The following is a 21,484-nucleotide window of genomic DNA, read 5'->3' as shown; positions in this document are numbered from 1 at the left end:
GGAGCAGCATTCTATCATTGTTTTCCCTGCGCATTCGCAGTTGGAGGGGCCCATTGGAGCTGCAGGGTTTTGGACACGTTAAGCCCCGCCCACAGGCTTGTGTACCGTGATTCAGAACCACTGATATTTTTACAGGCAGAGTGCCTTAGGGGGCACCCGAAAACGGGTCTAAAAATCAGATCTGAAACACTCCCAGGTTCAAGTCCGCCCAGCACCTAGAATTAAAATGGTAAAATAGGGCCCTCTGTCCCATCGGAGAAACATGTGACAGCATCTGCACAGACAGTTCTGGCAGTACGTTGAGTATTTTCCAAACAGTATCAGCACGATGAGGGGACCTTACAAGGTTGTCATGATGCTGAACAGCACAGGAATTGTGGGAAGTGGGGCCTCTTCAAAATGGCCTCCCTCCTTCACTCATCTCCAGGGCAACGCGTATCTGCTGCATCCTCCAGTGATTTCCAGTTGCTCAGCAGCTCAGAGGGATTCACCCCGTGAGAGGTGACAAGTTTCCGAAAACCACAAACAAAAAACTCAACCATTGAGTTGTAGAACTTTCGCTCCGAGTGGATTTCCACAGGATCAATCTTCAACTCCGCCAAGCACAGCCCGACGTAAACATCCTCCAGTTTAAAGTAGGGAATGATCCTGGAAACATTGCAGACTCCATTGGCAACATCGGTTGAAAGCACGTACCCAGTGCCGGAACAAAATGGTGGATATTTCTCCTGAGGATATTCCTGTTCACTAATATACCATTGACTGGATCGGTCCCTGACGGGTCCATAACCCCTCATGACAAGGCCAGTGAAGAAGTCCTTGCGATTCTTTCCCAACAAGAGCTCGGTCTGATAATCCGGGTTGACAAACATGTCGGAATCGGTCTTCACCACGAAGGAGGTGGACGGACAGAATCGGTTCACCCACTCCAGCCCCATCAGTACCTTGGTGGTCAGGTTGTAATAAGAGTCGGTGAAATTTTTCTGGATGATGTCCTTGTGCAGTGAACTTTCTTTCAGCAGCTGCTCCTGATGCTCTCGGCTGTACCCCAGCAGGAAGTAGGTCACCACCCTCTGGCCATGAATTATAGACCGGTGAGTCTCACTTCTGTTGTCGGCAAGATGTTGGAAAAAATTATAAGGGATAGGATTTATAGTTATTTGGAGAGTAATGAATTGATAGGTGATAGTCAGCATGGTTTTGTGGCAGGTAGGTCGTGCCTTACTAACCTTATTGAGTTTTTTGAGAAAGTGACCAAGGAGGTGGATGGGGGCAAGGCAGTGGACGTGGTATATATGGATTTTAGTAAGGCGTTTGATAAGGTTCACCATGGTAGGCTTCTGCAGAAAATGCAGATGTATGGGATTGGGGGTGATCTAGGAAATTGGATCAGGAATTGGCTAGCGGATAGGAAACAGAGGGTGGTGGTTGATAGTAAATATTCATCATGGAGTGCGGTTACAAGTGGTGTACCTCAGGGATCTGTTTTGGGGCCACTGCTGTTTGTAATATTTATTAATGATCTGGATGAGGGTATAGTTGGGTGGATTAGCAAATTTGCTGATGACACCAAAGTCGGTGGTGTGGTGGACAGTGAGGAAGGGTGTCGTAGTTTGCAGGAAGACTTAGACAGGTTGCAAAGTTGGGCCGAGAGGTGGCGGATGGAGTTTAATGCGGAGAAGTGTGAGGTAATTCACTTTGGTAGGAATAACAGATGTGTTGAGTATAGGGCTAACGGGAGGACTTTGAATAGTGTGGAGGAGCAGAGGGATCTAGGTGTATGTGTGCATAGATCCCTGAAAGTTGGGAATCAAGTAGATAAGGTTGTTAAGAAGGCATATGGTGTCTTGGCGTTTATTGGTAGGGGGATTGAATTTAGGAGTCGTAGCGTTATGTTGCAACTGTACACAACTCTGGTGCGGCCGCACTTGGAGTACTGTGTGCAGTTCTGGTCCCCACATTACAGGAAGGATGTGGAGGCTTTGGAGAGGGTGCAGAGGAGGTTTACCAGGATGTTGCCTGGTATGGAGGGGAGATCCTATGAGGAGAGGCTGAGGGATTTGGGATTGTTTTCGCTGGAAAGGCGGCGGCTAAGAGGGGATCTTATTGAAACATATAAGATGATTAGAGGTTTAGATAGGGTGGATAGTGATAGCCTTTTTCCTCTGATGGAGAAATCCAGCACGAGGGGGCATGGCTTTAAATTGAGGGGGGGTAGTTATAGAACCGATGTCAGGGGTAGGTTCTTTACCCAGAGGGTGGTGAGGGATTGGAATGCCCTGCCAGCATCAGTAGTAAATGCGCCTAGTTTGGGGGCGTTTAAGAGATCCGTAGATAGGTTCATGGACGAAAAGAAATTGGTTTAGGTTGGAGGGTCACAGTTTTTTTTTTAACTGGTCGGTGCAACATCGTGGGCCGAAGGGCCTGTTCTGCGCTGTAATGTTCTATGTTCTATGTTCTATGGGTTGGCCGCGCTCTCCCCCATGTCTGCCGAATGGCCGAGCGAGCTTCCAACAGGTGCTCGGGGTCTGCAGAGTGTGTGTGCAGGAGGGGCACAGATTGTCAAATCAATAAATAATGTGTTTGATAAAGTAGGCTACATAGTAAGCAGAATAATTGAAAATACAGATGTTTACATATGAAACTGATATATAGGAAAATACAGAACATCACAGAGGCGTTAGTCCGTGGCTCCTCCCAACAACTAACTGAGATTGCCCTTGTATCATTTTGCATCACTTTCAGTCGGAACAGAGGAAGAGAAATCAGCGTGATGTGGATCAAGGGAAAATCAGAGCCAGAAAGGATGAATGGTTAGAAACTTCTGTCAGCGGCCCAGGAGACAGGTTTCACGAGGGTGGTTAAAATGATGATTGAAACTTGGATTGCTCAGTGTTCGTCTGAGCAAAATGTTCATAGAAATCATAGAATCATAGAAACCCTACAGTGCAGAAGGAGGCCATTCGGCCCATCGAGTCTGCACCGACCACAATCCCACCCAGGCCCCACCCCCACATATTTACCCGCTAATCCCTCTAACCTGTGCATCCCAGGACTCTAAGGGGCAATTTCTAACCTGGCCAATCAACCTAATTGGTGCAAGTCTAATGGCAGCAGCTGCGCCATTGATAATCCCACCAGTCATGACCACAGCGAGCGCAAGGGGGACGAACACAGACACTAACATGGATACTCCGGCCACCAGTGAGAGCAGGGTGAATCTAAATGGGGAGTGTCTGTCAGTGAGCTCTGAATTTATAATTGCCAGTGGGAACAGCCAGATCAAGCAAGTGAGTGTTACGGACAGGAGCTCAGTCCCATAACTCCGATCCCTCAGACTGGCCACCCCCAGGCGATGGTTTCCACTCATTTCAGCTCACGCTGACTGAATGGGCAACTGTTCAATGCCCTGACCGACCATTTCCCAGAGCAGGCAATGGCAGCACGGTGGCACAGTGGTTAGCACTGCTGCCTCACAGCGCCAGGGACCTGGGTTCAATTCCCAGCTTGGGTCACTGTCTGTGCGGAGTCTGCACCTTCTCCCCATGTCTGCGTGGGTTTCCTCCAGGTGCTCCGGTCTCCTCCCACAGTCTGAATCATGTGCTGATTAGGTGCATTGGCCATGCTAAATTCTCCCTCAGTGTACCCGAACAGGCGCCGGAGTGTGGCGACTAGGGGATTTTCACAGTCACTTCATTGCAGTGTTAATGCGAGCCCACTTGTGACAATAATAAATAAACTTTTCCAAAACATATTGTTTCAGGCGGTTTGCGAATGGCGAACACGTTGAATCCACCTCATGTATTCACAAAAAACGAACAAAATGGTCTGATTCTCCTGGAAACTTTAGCAGGGGGGCAGAAGGTTCAAAGCAGCTGCTTAGTTAACGGAATCGGCCGGTATTTTGCGACTTCGCTCGGGCGAGACTCGAGGCCAAAGGAGAATATTCCGTTCCGTGAGCCGCGCCCGCTCCGATTCAGCAATAAAGTCTGTCGTTTAGACTCCAACAGCACAAAACGGGGGATTATCACACACAAGCTTATCTTGCCTGGAAAGCAATGGAGACACGGTGATGACTGGCAAAATATATCGACAGCCAACTGCAAAATGCCACAGAGGTAGAGAGGCAGAGCTGGAGAGGGATTCTGTCTGCACTGACAGATTGCCTTCTCTTCCTCGCAGGGGAGAATTGGTCGCTGAGGGGTCAACAAAATGCCGAACTGGGGAATTTAAGAAATTGATATTTTCTCAGACTTTTCGAACTCTCAGCTCGGTATGACAGTGTGATGACAGAACATCACCACAAGGGTGCACTATCCTATTGCAGTACGCAAAATGTTTCTGAAACGACCATCTCAGAATGTATCATTTGTGATATCAGTGAATGTATCAGAGAAGCTAAATATTACGCAGTGGAATTAAATCGTGCCCCCTAAGGAAATTTGACATGTCAGCTACGACCCTCACCAACTTTTACAGATGCTCCATAGAAAGTATTCTTTCTGGTTGTATCACAGCTTGGTCTGGCTCCTGCTCTGCCCAAGACCGCAAGGAACTACAAAAGGTTGTGAATGCAGCCCAATCCATCACACAAACCAGCCTCCCATCCACTGACTCTGTCTACACTTCCCGCTGCCTCAGCAAAGCAGCCAGCATAATCAAGGACCCCACACACCCCGGACATTCTCTCTTCCACCTTCTGTCGGGAAAAACTATTAGGGAAACCATGCAGACGCTGCGACAACGGATGAATGAACACCGCTCGACAATCACCAGGCAAGACTGTTCTCTTCCTGTTGGGGAGCACTTCAGCGGTCACGGGCATTCGGCCTCTGATATTCGGGTAAGCGTTCTCCAAGGCGGCCTTCGCGACACACGACAGCGCAGAGTCGCTGAGCAGAAACTGATAGCCAAGTTCCGCACACGCGGACGGCCTCAACCGGGATATTGGGTTCATGTCACACTATTTGTAACTCCCACAGTTGCGTGGACCTGCAGAGTTTCACTGGCTGTCTTGTCTGGAGACAATACACATCTTTTTAGCCTGTCTTGATGCTCTCTCCACACCCATTGTTTTGTTTCTTAAAGACTTGATTAGTTGTAAGTATTCGCATTCCAACCATTATTCATGTAAATTGAGTCTGTCTTTATAAGCTCTGTTTGTGAACAGAATTCCCACTCACCTGAAGAAGGGGCTTAGAGCTTCGAAAGCTTGTGTGGCTTTTGCTACCAAATAAACCTGTTGGACTTTAACCTGGTGTTGTTAAACTTCTTACTGGGAAAAAGATACAAAAGTCTGAGGTCACGTACCAACTGACTCAAGAACAGCTTCTTCCCTGCTGCCATCAGACTTTTGAATGGACTTACCTTGCATTATGTTGATCTTTCTTGACACCCTAGCTATGACTGTAACACTACATTCTGCACTCTCTCCTTTCCTTCTCTATGAACAGTATGCTTTGTCTGTATAGCGTGCAAGAAACAATATTTTTCACTGTATGTTAATACATGTGACAACAATAAATCAAATCAAATCAAATCATCGCCATGAGATCAGGATGACAAAGAGTGCTCTATCCTATTGCAGTACGCAAAATGTTTCTGAAAAGGCCATCTCACACTGTATCATTTGTAATATCAGTGAATGTATCAGAGAAGCTAAATATTACGCAGTGGAATTAAATTGCGCCCCCTACAGCACAAAGCAGGAGCAAGCGTCTATAATAATCCTCTATGTCGGCATTGATGAATACAAAGGGGCAAAAATTGAGGATTCTTTCATTGGATTCACAACGGTTACATAACAGTGAAAGGGCTAGCAGAGACTAAGAATCATAGAATCATACAGTGCAGAAGAGGCCCTTCGGCCCATCGGGTCTGCACTGACAGGCGAGAAACACCTGTCCTCCCACCTAAACCCATTTACCAGCACTTGGCCCATAGCCTTGAGTGTTCTGATGCGCCAAGTGCTCATCCAGACACTTTTTAAAGGATGTGAGGCAACCCGCCTCCACCACCCTCCCAGGCAGTGCATTCCAGACCCTCACCACCCTCTGGGTAAAAAGGTTTTTCCTCACATCTTCTCTAAACCTTCGGCCCTTCACCTTGAACCTCGCGATTGACCCTTCAACTTTTAATTTGATTTGATTTTGATTTGATTTATTATTGTCACATGTATGAGCATACAGTGAAAAGTATTGTTTCTTGCGCGCTATACAGACAAAGCATACCATTCATAGAGAAGGAAAGGAGAGAGTGCAGAATGTAGTGTTACAGTCATAGCTAGGGTGTAGAGAAAGATCAACTTAATGCGAGGTAGGTCCATTCAAAAGTCTGACAGCAGCAGGGAAGAAATTGTTCTTGAGTCCGTTGGTACGTGACCTCAGACTTTTGTATCTTTTTCCCAACGGAAGAAGGTGGAAGAGAGAATGTCCGGGGTGCGTGGGGTCCTTAATTATGCTGGCTGCTTTGCCAAGGCAGCGGGAAGTGTAGACAGAGTCAGTGGATGGGAGGCTGGTTTGCGTGATGGATTGGGCTACATTCACGACCTTTTGTAGTTCATTGCAGTCTTGGGCAGAGCAGGAGCTGTGATACAACCAGAAAGAATGCTTTCTATGGTGCATCTGTAAAAGTTGGTGAGAGTCGTTGCGGACATGTAAAATTTCCTTCGTCTTCTGAGAAAGTAGAGGCATTGGTGGGGCTTTCTTAACTATAGTGTCGACATGGGGGGACCAGGACAGGTTGTTGGTGATCTGGATACCTGAAAATGTAAAGCTCTCGACCATTTCTACTTCATCCCCGTTGATGTAGACAGGGTCATGTTCTCCTTTACGCTTCCTGAAGTCAATGACAATCTCCTTCGTTTTGTTGACATTGAGGGAGAGATTATTGTTGCCGCACCAGTTCACCAGATTCTCTGTCTCATTCCTGTACTCCGTCTCGTCATTGTTTGAGCTCCGACCCACTACGGTGGTGTCATCAGCAAACTTGAAAATCGAGTTGGGGTGGAATTTGGCCGCACGGTCATAGGTGTACAAGGATAATAGTAGGGGGCTGAGAACACAGCCTTGTGGGGCACCGGTGTTGAGGATGATCGTGGAGGAGGTGTTGTTGCCTATCCTTACTGATTGTGGTCTGTGGGTTCGGAAGTTCAGGATGCAGTCGCAGAGGGAGGTGCCGAACTCCAGGCCATGGAGTTTGGAGATGAGTTTCGTGGGAATAATAGTGTTGAAAACTGAGCTGTAGTCAATAAATAGGAGTCTGACATAGGTGTCCTTGTTATCGAGGTGTTCCAGGGTTGAGTGCAGGGCCAGGGAGATGGTGTCTGCTGTGGACCTGTTGCGGCGATAGGCAAACTGTAGTGGATCCAGGTAGTCCGGGAGGCTGGAATTGATTCGTGCCATGACTAACCTATCGAAGCACTTCATAATGATGGATGTCCGAGCCACCGGCCGATAGTCATTAAGGCACGGTGAGGTACCAGGATGATGGTGGTCTTCTTGAAGCAGATAGGGACCTCAGATTGTTGTAAAGAGAGGTTGAAGATGTCTAATCTAATTTAATAAGTGAGTAAATACTACTCTTTCACGAGGGCCTGAAACAATGCACAATTTGGTGGTTATTTAATAAAATAATTAAAAAGCACCATAAATTAGTCAATAAGTTAATTAAGTATTTTAACAATTCAAGATGGCAGGACAGATGATGTGTTAAGGCTGCAGCATGGGGAGTTCTGGGATAACATTGCAATCCAGGACAAACATCTCTGCGATAAGTGTCTGCAGCTTGGGGAGCTTTGGCTCAGAGTCAGCGAGCTGGAGGCTGAGCTGCAGACACTGTGACAAATCAGGGAGGGAGAGAGTTACCTGTTACACTGTTGCAGGAGGTAGTCACACCCCTGAGATCGATCTTGTGGTTTGGAAAGTGGTCAGCTGTAGCGACTGCTGCTGAGGTAGGTGAGGGTTACCCAGAGAGAAGGAATGTCAGCCTCTGCCATTGTCCCAACAGGTTTGGGGATCTCTCAGCTTGTTTGGATGAGAGTGGGGGCTGCAGGTTGGACGAGCTGACTGACCACAGCACCCTGCTACAGGAAGCCAATCGAGTTGGGAAGAACACAAGGATGTCGGGGTGATAGGGGACAGTTTAGTGAGGGGGATTGATACTGTTCTTTGTAGCAAGGAGTGAGAGTCCAGACGGCTATTCAGGACAACTACTCGGGGCTGGAGAGGAACTTGCAGTCGAGAGGGGAGCACATAGTTGTCATGGTCCATGTAGGTACCAACGACATAGGTAGAATGAGGAAAAAGGTTCTGCATAGAGAGGTTGAGGTCCTAGGTAGTGAATTAAACCTCCAATGTTATAATCTCTGGATTATTACCTGAACCGTGTGCAAATTGGCATAGGGTGCATCAAATTAGAGAGATGAATACTTGGCTCAAGGCTTGGTGTGGGAGAAGCGGCTATCCGTTTGTGGGACATTGGCATCAGCACTCGGACGGCCTACATCTGAACCGTGCGGAGACAAGTGTTCCTGCGAACTGCATAACTATGGGAGTAGCGAGGGCTTTAAACTAAATAGGGGACGGTCCTGGAAAGGGGATATGGAGGCTTCCAAAGCGAAGGGATAGGTAGCATTGCAAAGCAGCTATTTAGCAAATGCTACTCAGAGTGTGACAGGAAAGGACAGAGAATACAAACATAGAAAAGCAATAAATAGGGCCAAAAAGTGAATCAATGGCAACGAGGCTAAATTAATGGCTCTTTACTTAAATACATGCATTACTTGGCAAAACATAAATCAATTGATGGCACCAATTGAGGTTAATGGGTATGATCTTATCGCCATTACAGGGACATGGCTACAGGAAGATCAAAGCTGGGAACTAAATGTTCATGGGTATGGACTGTGTGGTGAACTTCAGTTATGCCTGGACACATCCCCTGCCAGCTCGGCTCCTCCCCTCGTCACCTAGTATAAAGGTGGCTGTCTCCTCCCCCTTGTTCAGTTCGGGTCGGTTACCTGTTGGGATCTGCTCCTGATTCTGTTATGAATAAAAGCCTACAGTTGTATTGGCACACAAGTAGTCTTTTGCCTGATTGATAGCGCTTCAATTTTATTCATAACAGTTGACCGACATGGAGCAGCTTTTAAAACCCGACAAGTTAACATTGGACCCTCAAGAGGTCGGAGTCTCTGATAAATTTGACCATTGGCTGGACTGCTTTGAAGCATTCATTATCGCTGCTGCGGTCGTCGACTCCGACGGTGATAAACTCCACGTGCTCCGCGCCTGGGTAAGCGATGCAGTCTACGGTATCTTCCGGGACGCTACTACATATGTGAACGCTATAGAACTCTTAAAAGGGCAGTTTCGAAAGAGCCCTAACGTGGTCTACGGCAGACATCTCCTGGCTACTCGCAAGCAGCAGCCAGGAGAATCGTGTGCCCAATTTCTGCGCGCCCTGCGGGTCCCAGCTCGAGCTTGTGACTGTAAGGCTGTTACAGCAGCTCAGAACACGGAGGACCTGATCCGCGACGCCTACGTCGTGGGTGTTGAGTCTACATACATCCGGCAGCGCCTGCTTGAACAGGATGGCCTGGATCTCCAGAAAACAGCCACGATGGCTGAATCCCTAGAAGTGGCTTCCCGCAACCTCGGGGCCTACCCCGCATCCCGTTCCATCGACGGTTCCACCACGACGGCTGTTCCAGCGGGGCCCAAATGCGACTTTTGTGGCCTATCCAAGCACCCTCGGCTTCGCTGCCCGGCGAAGGATGCGATCTGCTCCGGATGCGGTAAGCAAGGCCATTTCGTCAAAGTCTGCTGGGCGAAGCCGGTCGCGAAGCCTCGTGGCGCCGCGTGTATTCCGCGGGCGCAGCCATCTTTGATGCGGTCGCCGGATGTGCAGGAGTCGCCATCTTTGATGCGGTCGCCGGATGTGCGGGAGTCGCCATCTTTGATGCCGTCATCAAAGCGCGCCGAGCGGGAAACTTTATCCGTGACGTCATCAGACGGTGACGAAGATGGATTCTTCCCGGATTCGACGGTGGCATCGATTTGCCTGGGCCAGTCGCAGCCTCATCAACTCTCAATAATGGAGATCAAGGTAAATGACCATGCAGAAAACTGCCTGTTCGACTGCGGGAGCACAGAAAGTCCTCCTCGGGTACTTCGCTCCCAGCTTGGCTGATGTCCCCGGGGCCCGTTCTGCTTCGGAAGCATGTCCGGACCCATAAGGCAGACCCCTTGGTCGAGGAGGTCCAATTGCTCCACGCTAATCCTCAATACGCTTATGTAGCGTACCCTGACGGGCGGGAGGACATTGTCTCTGTCCGCGACTTGGCACCTGCAGGTGCCCCTGAGGCCACCACGTCCCTCCGCCCCTCTGTCCCTTGTGTTGTGCGCCCAGAGACCGCTACGCCCCTTCCCCCTTCAGTCCCAGTCTCCCATATAGTGCGCCCAGAGCCCACTACGTCCCTCCACCCCCCAGCGCCAGTTCCCACTGTTCTCCATACACCACCAGGGCCACAGCTCACTCCTCTCACCCCTATGTACAGCTCGCTTGAGTCGCCGGAGCCGTCGCCACGCAGTACCCGACGACTGGACGGGACGATGGATAGTTCCGCCTCACACCACCGAGCGCCTTCTCTCGACGCTCACTGTACGGAGCCTGGGCCGACATCGCTCTCTGCTCGGACGACTCTGCGACCTGCACTATGACGATCGCGACGGCGGATCAAGCCACCAGATCGCCTAGACTTGTGATATTGTTTCCGCTTCACCCCGTGTTGTTTTTTTTTTGAAGGAGAGGTGAATGTGGTGGACTACAGTCATGCCTGGACACATCCCCTGCCGGCTCCTCCCCTTGTCACCTAGTATAAAGGTGGCTGTCTCCTCCCCCTTGTTCAGTTCGGGTCGGTTACCTGTTGGGATGTGCTCCTGATTCTGTTATGAATAAAAGCCTACAGTTGTACTGGCACACAAGTAGTCTTTTGCCTAATTGATAGTGCATCAGACTCTTCGTAAGGACAGGCAGGAAGGAAAGGGTGGTGGGACAACTTGGGTAGATGGAATAAGTACAGGAGCAAAAAAATGGTTTGGAATTGGAAGGTCACCCATGTGGATGGAAGTCAGGAATGACAAGGGGAAGCAGACACTGGTGGAATAATCTGCAGCCCCCAAACAGTAGCTCGACTGTAGGATAAATGAAGAGAGAATGCTGGAAAGAGTCACAGGAATGGTTCATCAGAATGTGAGGAACCCCAGTCACACGGATAGACTGGAGAAGCCGGAGATATTCTCCTTGAAGGTTAAAGTTTAAGGTTAATGTTTCTTTCACAAGTAGGTTTACATTAACACTGCAATGAAGTCACTGTGAAAATCCCCTAGTCGCCACACTCCGGTGCCTGTTCGGGTACACTGAGGGAGAATTTAGCACGGCCAATTCACCTAACCCGCACGTTGTAGCGGGCTCCCTCTTTTTAACTCCACTCGTGGGCTTATCTCAGGTTTGGTTCTCCGTTACCCAAACCCCACCAATGCCCGAGTGATTCCCTCTCTCGCCGATGGAACAACGGCCACCTTGCGCCTATTTCACTAGAGTAGCGCCCCCAAGAGAGAGAAAAGGAAACTGCTGCCTATCCACTCCCTGGCAGCCTTTCCTGAGTGGGCGGGTTCGAATTGCCCAGAGCACCCTCGGTTCTCAACTCCGGAATTATGGTAAGGGATATTAAAATGTCACCTGACCAGGGATAGCTGATGAGAAAATGAAAGAGCAAGATGGGCTCCAATCGAGTTCAAATCATATATCTTTTATTTAACACCAAAATTTAACCTCATCAACACCAGAAAATAACATATAGGTATCTTATATTCTATAACTATGACTATGGGAACAAAACTAAACGGGCACAACGTAAATTCTAACTTTAAACAGTGTTAGCAAGATCTTATACTATGAAAAGGTTCATGCACCCACCATTCCCACAAAAACCTCCACTGCTATGGTACCCTCGGGAACTTCACGAATTATTCGGAAATACTCAGTTGAGCCAACCTTGACCTTCTGGGCTGGCTGTGTGCTGGAAAACTGCAGTCTGCAACGCGGTTCAGGAGGGTGAGAGAGTTGCCATGCGGGTCCGAAGAGAAAGAGAGAGAATGGCTGCGAAGCCACACTTTTGAAAGTTCAGACTTCAAAAGTCCCGTGAGCTCCGCCCCCACCGGCAATTGCAAGAACAATGGTCCTGGATCGCTATCAGCCTCAGTGATAGCACAGCCTATTGAAATCACAAACGGCTGAGACTGCCTTGTCCAGTATGAATGGCCCATCGATGTTCCTAATCACTTTACCGGGGCTTACAGATTGCTTTCCCATCATGGAGATGGGTTTCTCCTTACTGCTGGATAACCCCATTATCGTATCTATTGTATCTTATCCAGGTACATTGTGGCTGGTATCGATCTTCCAATCTTGATGCAGATCTGGCCTGGTGACGTCATCTGCTCCCTTTGTGATTCAGTTAATCGAATCAGCAGTCGGTCTGGACCCTGACCGTTTGTGAGTTCGACTGGAGGCACCCTTTCTGCACCCAGGCAGGGCTGAGCCTGCTGGGAGAAAACAGCCAGTTTCTGCAGCCAAACGTGGCCACTTCTACCATTTAAATGGCCAATGTGCGTTTTACAGTCCTTATATGCGTTGGTGTTGCCCGAATAACTCACAACGTCTTTCAGACTGTGGGGGGAAACCGGAGCACCCGGAGGAAACCCACGCGGGGAGAACGTGTAGACGGCGACCCAAGCCGGGAATCGAACCCGAACCTAATGCATTTCCCTGCATTTAATTTCATCTGCCCATTTCGCCAGCCAGTCTGGGCCCTTCTGAACTCTCTTCCTCTCCTTCTCACTGATAACCACATTTCTGTGTTTTACCTCACTTGGAAACTTCCAAACTCTGCCCCTGAGCCATCACCACAAGGATACTTTTAGCCGTGATATAATGTATAAACTGAGACACTGATATTAATTGGGTGCCTCCTGCCTCCTTATTGTTGTACTGAAGATATTCAGATTCCCAGAAGCACTGCCAAGTCCCACGGAATGTACTCATATCCGAAGCCTGTTAAAGATGCTCTCCTTAAGACACTCTTTCACTGTTGCCATGGGCGACTTCCTCTTTCATTTCGATTCGTGGTGGTGTCCTTCCCACATCCGGGTTAATCAATAACATGGGTGTACAGGTACACAGGTCACTGAGAGTGGCAACGCAGGTGGAGAAGGTAGTCAAAAAGGCATATGGCATGCTTGCCTTCATCGGCCGGGGCATTGAGTTTAAGTTGCAGCTTTATAGAACCTTAGTTAGGCCGCACTTGGAATATAGTGTTCAATTCTGGTCGCCACACTACCAGAAGGATGTGGAGGCTTTGGAGAGGGTACAGAAAATATTTACCAGGATGTTGCCTGGCATGGAGAGCATTAGCTATGAGGAGAGGTTGGAGAAACTTGTTCTCACTGGAACGACAGAGGTTGAGGGGCGACCTGATAGAAGTCTACAAGACTATGAGAGGCATGGACAGAATGGATAGTCAGAAGCTTTTTCCCAGGGTGGAAGAGTCAATTACTATTGGGCATAGGTTTAAGGTGCGAGGGGCAAGGTTTAAAGGAGATGTACGAGGCAAGTGTTTTACACAGAGGGTGCCTGGAACTCACTGCCGGGGGAGGTAGTGGAAGCAGATACGATAGTGACTTTTAAAAGGGGCGTCTTGACAAATACATGGATAGGATGGGAATAGAGGGATATGGGCCCCGGAAGGGTAGGGGGTTTTAGTTCAGTTGGGCAGCAGGGTCGGTGCAGGCTTGGAGGGCCGAAGGGTCTCTTCCTGTGCTGTAATTTTCTTTGTTCTTTGTTCTTAATAACCGAAAGGCATGGAGTTGAGGGGGCGCTGGAGTGGGTGCTATTATTACAGAGTGTATCAATGATTAACCTATCAAAGGTGTGCTCTTCACCCCGAATTCTAATTCAAATACACACACGTTGTCTTGGAAAAAGAGCAATATTTTACCACTATCATTACCTGGCCTCTGCTTACCAAGAAAATGTAAACGATTTTAACTCAGAGCATGTTACCGAATATTGAGCAAATTCTAAACATGGTGAAAACCATTTGGACCATCTATGCTGGCTCTGTGTTAGTTTCCATCGCATTAATCCCACACTCCTGCTCTTTCCCCACACTTCTGCAATTTATTTCCCTGCGAGTCTTTATTCGAACCTCTCTTCACAGTCCCCATTGAACCTGATTCCACTGCCTGTTCAGTCGTTGATGTCAAGCTGATGGAGTTGCGAGCTGACAAGTCTTTGGTTCCCTCTGGGCTTCATCCTAGGGTCTTAAAAGAGTTGGCGAATGAGTCATGGATGCGTTAGTGCTAATTTTCCAAAATTCACTAACCTCTTGAAAGGATCCCTCAGAAGTAGCAATTGTGACCCCTCTAATCCAGAAAACATGAAACTATAGGCCAGTTAGCTTAACATCTGTCGCGCAAAATCCCTCCAGATGTTTCAACCATCTTTTGAGGAAGAGAATTCCAAAGAACAATGGCCACCTGAGAGAAAAGAAATCCTCATCTCTGTCTTAAACGGACGGCCCCTTATTTTAAACAGTGACCCCGACTTCTAGATTCTCCCAGAAGAGGAAACATCCTCTCCACATCCACACTGTCAATACCCCCTCAGGATTGTGTATGTTTCAATCAAGTCATCCCTTTTCAAATGATCTCATTGGGCAAACCTCCCAGTCGCTGTATTAATCTGGTAAACCTTCTCAGAACTGCTTCTACATTTTCATCCTTCCTTAACTAAGGAGACCAGTACTGTGTTACAGTAATCTAGGTATGGTCTCACCAACGCCCTGTATAACCGAAGCATAACCTCCATACGTTCATACGCAATTCTTCCTGAAGAAGGGAACGGGTTAATGAACTTTGTAACACTTAAGATTTGTGCAAAGCATTGAAACCCGAACTTTGTAATACTTAGAGATTTGTGAGAAGCATTGTGGAACTTGTTTTTGTGTCTGTAGAGCTTGTTTTCATGTATCCAAACAGATAAGAGAAGCAGCTGCTGTGTACAAGCTCCTGATTTTTCCCAACTAATTGTGTTCAGGAATGTGGCTAACCCAGCTGGTAGAAGCTGGGCTAGAATTCATTTTGTGTTCTTTTATATTATGTACTTTGCTGTTTAACATGGTGGAGCTTACACGCATGCCTTCTGTGATTGTATAATGATAGATTCATATATATTCATTATATACTATTCATCCTTGCCAATATAAATTGTTATATAGGCCCCTGTATTTCAGTCTAACTTGTTTGTGCAAACTTATAATCTAAACAAACCACATAGAGGTGACAAAACAGACAGCCTTGAGATGGCCACGATTACAGGGACTACACGAAGGACGGAATCGCTGAGGCAGCCATAACCGCGAGAAAATGCGGACGTGACCAGGGGCGAAAATATATGTATAAATATTTGTTCTTAATCTGGAGATCGTGTTAGGAATCGGACTTCTCTCACAAGCTTGTGAAAATAAACCACTGTACTTTGACTCACGGCTAGTCTCAGAGGTATTATTTACCTACAACACCTCCCAATAATATTGTATTGGATTCCTGAATTATTTGCTGCACCTGCATACTAAATATTTGTGATTCATGCACTCGGACACCCAGATCCCTCTGCATCTCAGTGCTCTGTAATCTCTCACCATTTAGATAAGAAGCTTATTTTTTATTCTTCCTGCCAAAGTAGATAATTTCACATTTTCCCACATCATATTCCATTTGCCAGATTTTTGCCTACTCATTTAACACATCTATATCCATTTGTAGTCTCCTTATGTCCTCTTCACACGGAACGGCACAGGGTGGCACAGTGGCTAGCACTGCTGTCTCACAGCTCCAGGGACCTGGGTTCGATTCCCGGCTCGGGTCACTGTCTGTGTGGAGTTTGCACATTCTCCCCGTGTCTGCGTGGGTTTCCTCCGGGTGCTCCGGTTTCCTCCCACACTCCAAAGATGTGCGGGTTAGGTGGATTGGCCGTGCTAAATTGCCCCTTAGTGTCAAGGGGACTAGCCAGGGTAAACACATGGGGTTATGGGGAGAGGGTCTGGGTGGGATTGTGGTCGGTGCAGACCCAATGAGCCGAATGGCCTCCTTCTGCAATGTAAAAATTCTATGATTCTATAAATACCTTTCTATTGAGGTCACAGAACTGATCCCTGTGGCACACTACTCATTACACCTTGCCAACCAGAAAATAACCCATTTATGCCAACTCACTGTTTGCTGTGAGCTCGGCAATGTTCTAACCTTGCCATTATGTTACCCCTAACACCATGAGCTTTTAGTTTCTTCAGTACCCTTTGATGTGACACCTTATCAAATGCCTTCTGTGAATCTAAATACAGTACATCCACTAGTTCTCCTTCATCCATGGCACCTTCCTTCTTCAAATACTTCCAATAAATTGATCAAGTGTGACTTCCTTCTCACAAAACCACGTGTGAGGTGATTCGCCTTGGAAGGAGTAACAGGAATACAGAGTACTGGGCTAATGGTAAGATACTTGGTAGTGTGGATGAACAGAGGGATCTGGGTGTCCATGTGCATAGATCCCTGAAAGTTGGCACCCAGGTTGATAGGGTTCCTAATGTGGTCCCGTTATTTAAGAAGGGTAGGAAGGATAACCCGGGTAATTATAGGCCGGTGAGCTTGACGTCCGTGGTGGGGAAGTTGTTGGAGAAGATTCTTAGAGATAGGATGTATGCGCATTTAGGAAGGAATAAACTCACTAACGATAGTCAGCATGGTTTTGTGAGAGGGAGGTCATGCCTCACTAACCTGGTGGAGTTTTTTGAAGAAGTGACCAGCATGGTTGACGAGGGAAGGGCCGTGGATGTCATCTATATGGACTTTACTAAAGCGTTTGACAAAGTCCCTCATGGTAGGCTGGTGAAAAAGGTTGGATCTCATGGGATAAAGGGGGAGGTGGCTAGATGGGTGGAGAACTGGCTTGGTCACAGAAGACAGAGGGTGGTAGTGGAAGGGTCTTTTTCCGGCTGGAGGCCTGTGACTAGTGGTGTTCACAGTAAGAAGTTTAACAACACCAGGTTAAAGTCCAACAGGTTTATTTGGTAGCAAAAGCCACACAAGCTTGTGTGGCTTTTGCTACCAAATAAACCTGTTGGACTTTAACCTGGTGTTGTTAAACTTCTTACTGTGTTTACCCCAGTCCAACGCCGGCATCTCCACATCATGACTAGTGGTGTTCTGCAGGGCTCTGTATTGGGACCTCTGCTGTTTGTGATTTATATAAACGATCTGGAAGAAGGTGTAACTGGGGTGATCAGTAAGTTTGCGGACGATACAAAATTAGCAGGACTTGCAGATAGTGAGGAGCATTGTCAGAAGCTACACAAGGATATAGATAGGCTGGAAATTTGGGCAAAGAAATGGCAGATGGAGTTCAATCCTGATAAATGCGAAGTGATGCATTTTGGTAGAAATAATGTAGGGAGGAGCTATACGATAAATGGCAGAACTATAAAGGGTGTAGATACGCAGAGGGACCTGGGTGTGCAAGTCCACAGATCCTTGAAGGTGACGTGACAGGTGGAGAAGGTGGTGAAGAAGGCATATGGCATGCTTGCCTTTATAGGACGGGGCATAGAGTATAAAAGTTGGGGTCTGATGTTGCAGTTGTATAGAACGTTGGTTCGGCCGCATTTGGAATACTGCGTCTAGTTCTGGTCGCCACACTACCAGAAGGACGTGGAGGCCTTGGAGAGAGTACAGAGGAGGTTTACCAGGATGTTGCCTGGTATGGAGGGGCTTAGTTATGAGGAGAGATTGGGTAAACTGGGGTTGTTCTCCCTGGAAAGACGGAGGATGAGGGGAGACTTAATAGAGATGTATAAAATTATGAAAGGCATAGATAGGGTGAACGGTGGGAAGCTTTTCCCCAGGTCGGTGGTGACGTTCACGAGGGGTCATAGGTTCAAGGTGAAGTGGGGGCGGTTTAACACAGATATCAGAAGGACATATTTTACACAGAGGGTGGTGGGGGCCTGGAATGCGCTGCCAGGCAAGGTGGTGGAGGCGGAAACACTGGGAACGTTTAAGACTTATCTAGACAGCCATATGAACGGAGTGGGAATGGAGGGATACAAAAGAATGGTCTAGTATGGACCAGGGAGCGGCATGGGCTTGGAGGGCCGAAGGGCCTGTTCCTGTGCTGTATTGTTCTTTGTTCTTTGTTCTTTGGTTGTTAAGAAGGCGTACGGTGTGTTAGCTTTTATTGGTAGAGGGATTGAGTTTCGGAGCCAGGAGGTCATGCTGCAACTGTACAAAACTCTGGTGCGGCCGCACTTGGAGTATTGCGTACAGTTCTGGTCGCCGCATTATAGGAAAGATGTGGAAGCATTGGAAAGGGTGCAGAGGATATTTACCAGGATGTTGCCTGGTATGGTGGGAAGATCGTATGAGGAAAGGCTGAGGGACTTGAGGTTGTTTTTGTGAGAGAGAAGAACACGGTGTGGACACGGTTCCAGAAAGCAATCTATCAAATCGATCACAACCGTATGATGCTATAAATGTGATCGGCAATTGGATTCATTCTCCAGAGGCAACTACCAAATTCCTCTGTTAACACCCAATTTGATAAATAAAGTACTCTTAGCTAGTTTGGCAAGGCTCCCGTCCATTGGGCAGATTCCACAATCCAACGTTTTCTTCGTTGAGTTAAAACCAGATTTAAGCAACTTTGTCCATTTCACAGATTAATTTCAACTTTATGCGTGTTTCTGATGATTAGAAAACACTCTTGATTTTAAATGACATGGACAAGTTCAAGATTCTCTTCATCCTGGTATTTTAGCATTGGCAGGAATTGGCTTTTCACTTTCCATTTGCCTCATCAGCACATGGTAATTTGATAGCTGAGGGTTGCAATGTAATGTGTTTGAGCCATTTGACTTTGACTGATAAAACTGAAACCCCTGCTCCTGTGTCTAGTTTTTAATCTCTGTGGGGTGTTCATCCACTTTGAGTTTAATACTCCAGTACTTGTTTCCTGCAGGAAGGTCAATCCCTCTGATTGTGGCTCTTCCACTTCTTGTGTGCGATTCTGTTTTACCATTTTCACCCTTTTTATAGATTGCCAGTGTATTCGAGCAATAAACAGCTTTGAAATGGCCGATATTGGCACACTTGCGATGCCTCCCACCCGCCCTCTCTCCCCTGCATTCTCCTTGCTTGAGCAGTTTGTTGACGCCAAACATTTCAAAATGCCGGCCCCCAGTTTGGGCGGGCTGAAGCTTTGCTGCACATTCTCTCTGACTGCCTACAAGCAGAATGGCCTCTGCGGGTCTCTCCTTGTCCAAGAACAAAAGTCTGATGCTGTTTCCTGGTTTCTGCTTGCCTCACATTCTGCACTGTTTCACCACTTTTAATTGGAGGATGTCGACGTGATTTAAGCGGATAAGAAGGCAGGAAGAGTGGGAGCTGGGAAGGGAGCTTTGGGCGTTATGATTGGAGGGAATTAAATTTTCGCTAAATGCTGGATGGAGCAGGCTGCAATTTGGAAAGTCTGTGTCAGCGAGCGGGCTGCGCTTACCTCTTCACACACACAGAGCGAAATTTTCCCATCACCCGCACCAGGGAATCACAACTCGGACCATGCAAAGTGCATTGATTTCAGGCAGGATTTTCCAGTGTTGGGGCGATGTTTGAAGTCAGTGTTTGTAAAATTATTTTTAAAAACTTGTAAAATGCTGAGAGTTGCAACATTGCATGGTCTGTGAGAAAAGATAGGTTTTTTTTGCTATGCTTAGGGAGTTAAAAGAGGTGCAGGTGTGCAGTACACAGAGAACACAGAGTGAAACATTGTACCCCTCGGCGAGGCTGTGGTGCTGCCAAGACGACAGGTTGTTTTTGAATTTTAACCAATCAGTTTAAACTAGGCATTTAAATAAGAACATAAGAAATAGGAGCAGGAGTAGGCCATCTAGCCCCTCGAGCCTGCCCCGCCATTCAATAAGATCATGGCTGATCTGAAGTGGATCAGTTCCACTTACCCGCCTGATCCCTATAACCCCTAATTCCCTTACCGATCAGGAATCCATCTATCCGTGATTTAAACATATTCAACGAGGTAGCCTCCACCACTTCAGTGGGCAGAGAATTCCAGAGATTCACCACCCTCTGAGAGAAGAAGTTCCTCCTCAACTCTGTCCTAAACTGACCCCCCTTTATTTTGAGGCTGTGCCCTCTAGTTCTGGTTTCCTTTCTAAGTGGAAAGAATCTCTCCATCTCTACCCTATCCAGCCCCTTCATTATCTTATAGGTCTCTATAAGATCCCCCCTCAGCCTTCTAAATTCCAACGAATACAAACCCAATCTGCTCAGTCTCTCCTCATAATCAACACCCCTCATCTCCGGTATCAACCTGGTGAACCTTCTCTGCACTCTCTCCAAGGCCAATATATCCTTCCGCAAATAAGGGGACCAATACTGCACACAGTATTCCAGCTGCGGCCTCACCAATGCCCTGTACAGATGCAGCAAGACATCTCTGCTTTTACATTCTATCCCCTTGCGATATAGGCCAACATCCCATTTGCCTTCTTGATCACCTGTTGCACCTGCAGACTGGGTTTTTGCGTCTCATGCACAAGGACCCCTAGGTCCCTCTGCACAGCAGCATGTTGTAATTTCTTTCCACTTAGATAATAATCCAATTTGCTATTATTTCTTCCAAAGTGAATAACCTCGCATTTGTTAACGTTATACTCCATCTGCCAGATCCTCGCCCACTCACTCATCCTGTCCAAATCTCTCTGCAGACCTTCTACACCCTCCACACGATTCACTTTTCCACTTATCCTTGTGTCATCTGCAACTTTGTTACCCTACACTCAGTCCCCTCCTCCAGATCGTCTATATAAATGGTAAATAGTTGAGGCCCCAGTACCGATCCCTGCGGCATGCCACTAGTTACCATCTGCCAACCAGAAAAGCACCCATTTATTCCGACTCTCTGCTTCCTGTCAGATAGCCAATCCCCAATCCACGCTAACACCCTACCCCCAACTCCGTGTGACCCAATCTTCTTCAGCAACCTTTTGTGAGGCACCTTATCAAACGCCTTTTGGAAATCCAAAAACACCGCATCCACCGGTTCCCCTCTGTCAACCGCACTAGTCACATCTTCATAAAAATCCAACACGTTCGTCAAGCACAACTTTCCCCTCATGAATCCATGCTGCGTCTGCTTAATCAAACCATTCTTATCCAGATGGCCTGCTATTTCTTCTTTAATGATGGATTCCAGCATTTTCCCAACTACAGACGTTAAGCTAACCGGCCTGTAGTTACCCACCTTTTGTCTATTTCCTTTTTTAAACAGCGGTGTAACATTAGCCGTTTTC

General features: G+C 47.5%; 1 protein-coding gene across 1 annotated transcript; it reads right to left on the bottom strand.

Moving 5' to 3' along the window:
- Positions 1 to 261: 261 nt before the first annotated feature.
- Positions 262 to 13,107, bottom strand: LOC144505410 (beta-1,3-galactosyltransferase 5-like). Its single transcript, XM_078231522.1, has 2 exons — positions 12,935 to 13,107; positions 262 to 1,107 (listed from the first exon to the last, which is right to left on the bottom strand). The coding sequence occupies exons 1-2, from the start codon at positions 13,105 to 13,107 to the stop codon at positions 414 to 416; spliced, it is 867 nt and encodes a 288-aa protein (XP_078087648.1). The 3' UTR covers positions 262 to 413.
- Positions 13,108 to 21,484: the final 8,377 nt, after the last annotated feature.

This window comes from Mustelus asterias, chromosome 16 (assembly GCF_964213995.1).
Source record: "Mustelus asterias chromosome 16, sMusAst1.hap1.1, whole genome shotgun sequence".
NCBI lineage: Eukaryota > Metazoa > Chordata > Chondrichthyes > Carcharhiniformes > Triakidae > Mustelus > Mustelus asterias.
This window is presented reverse-complemented; position numbering and strand designations above follow the sequence as displayed.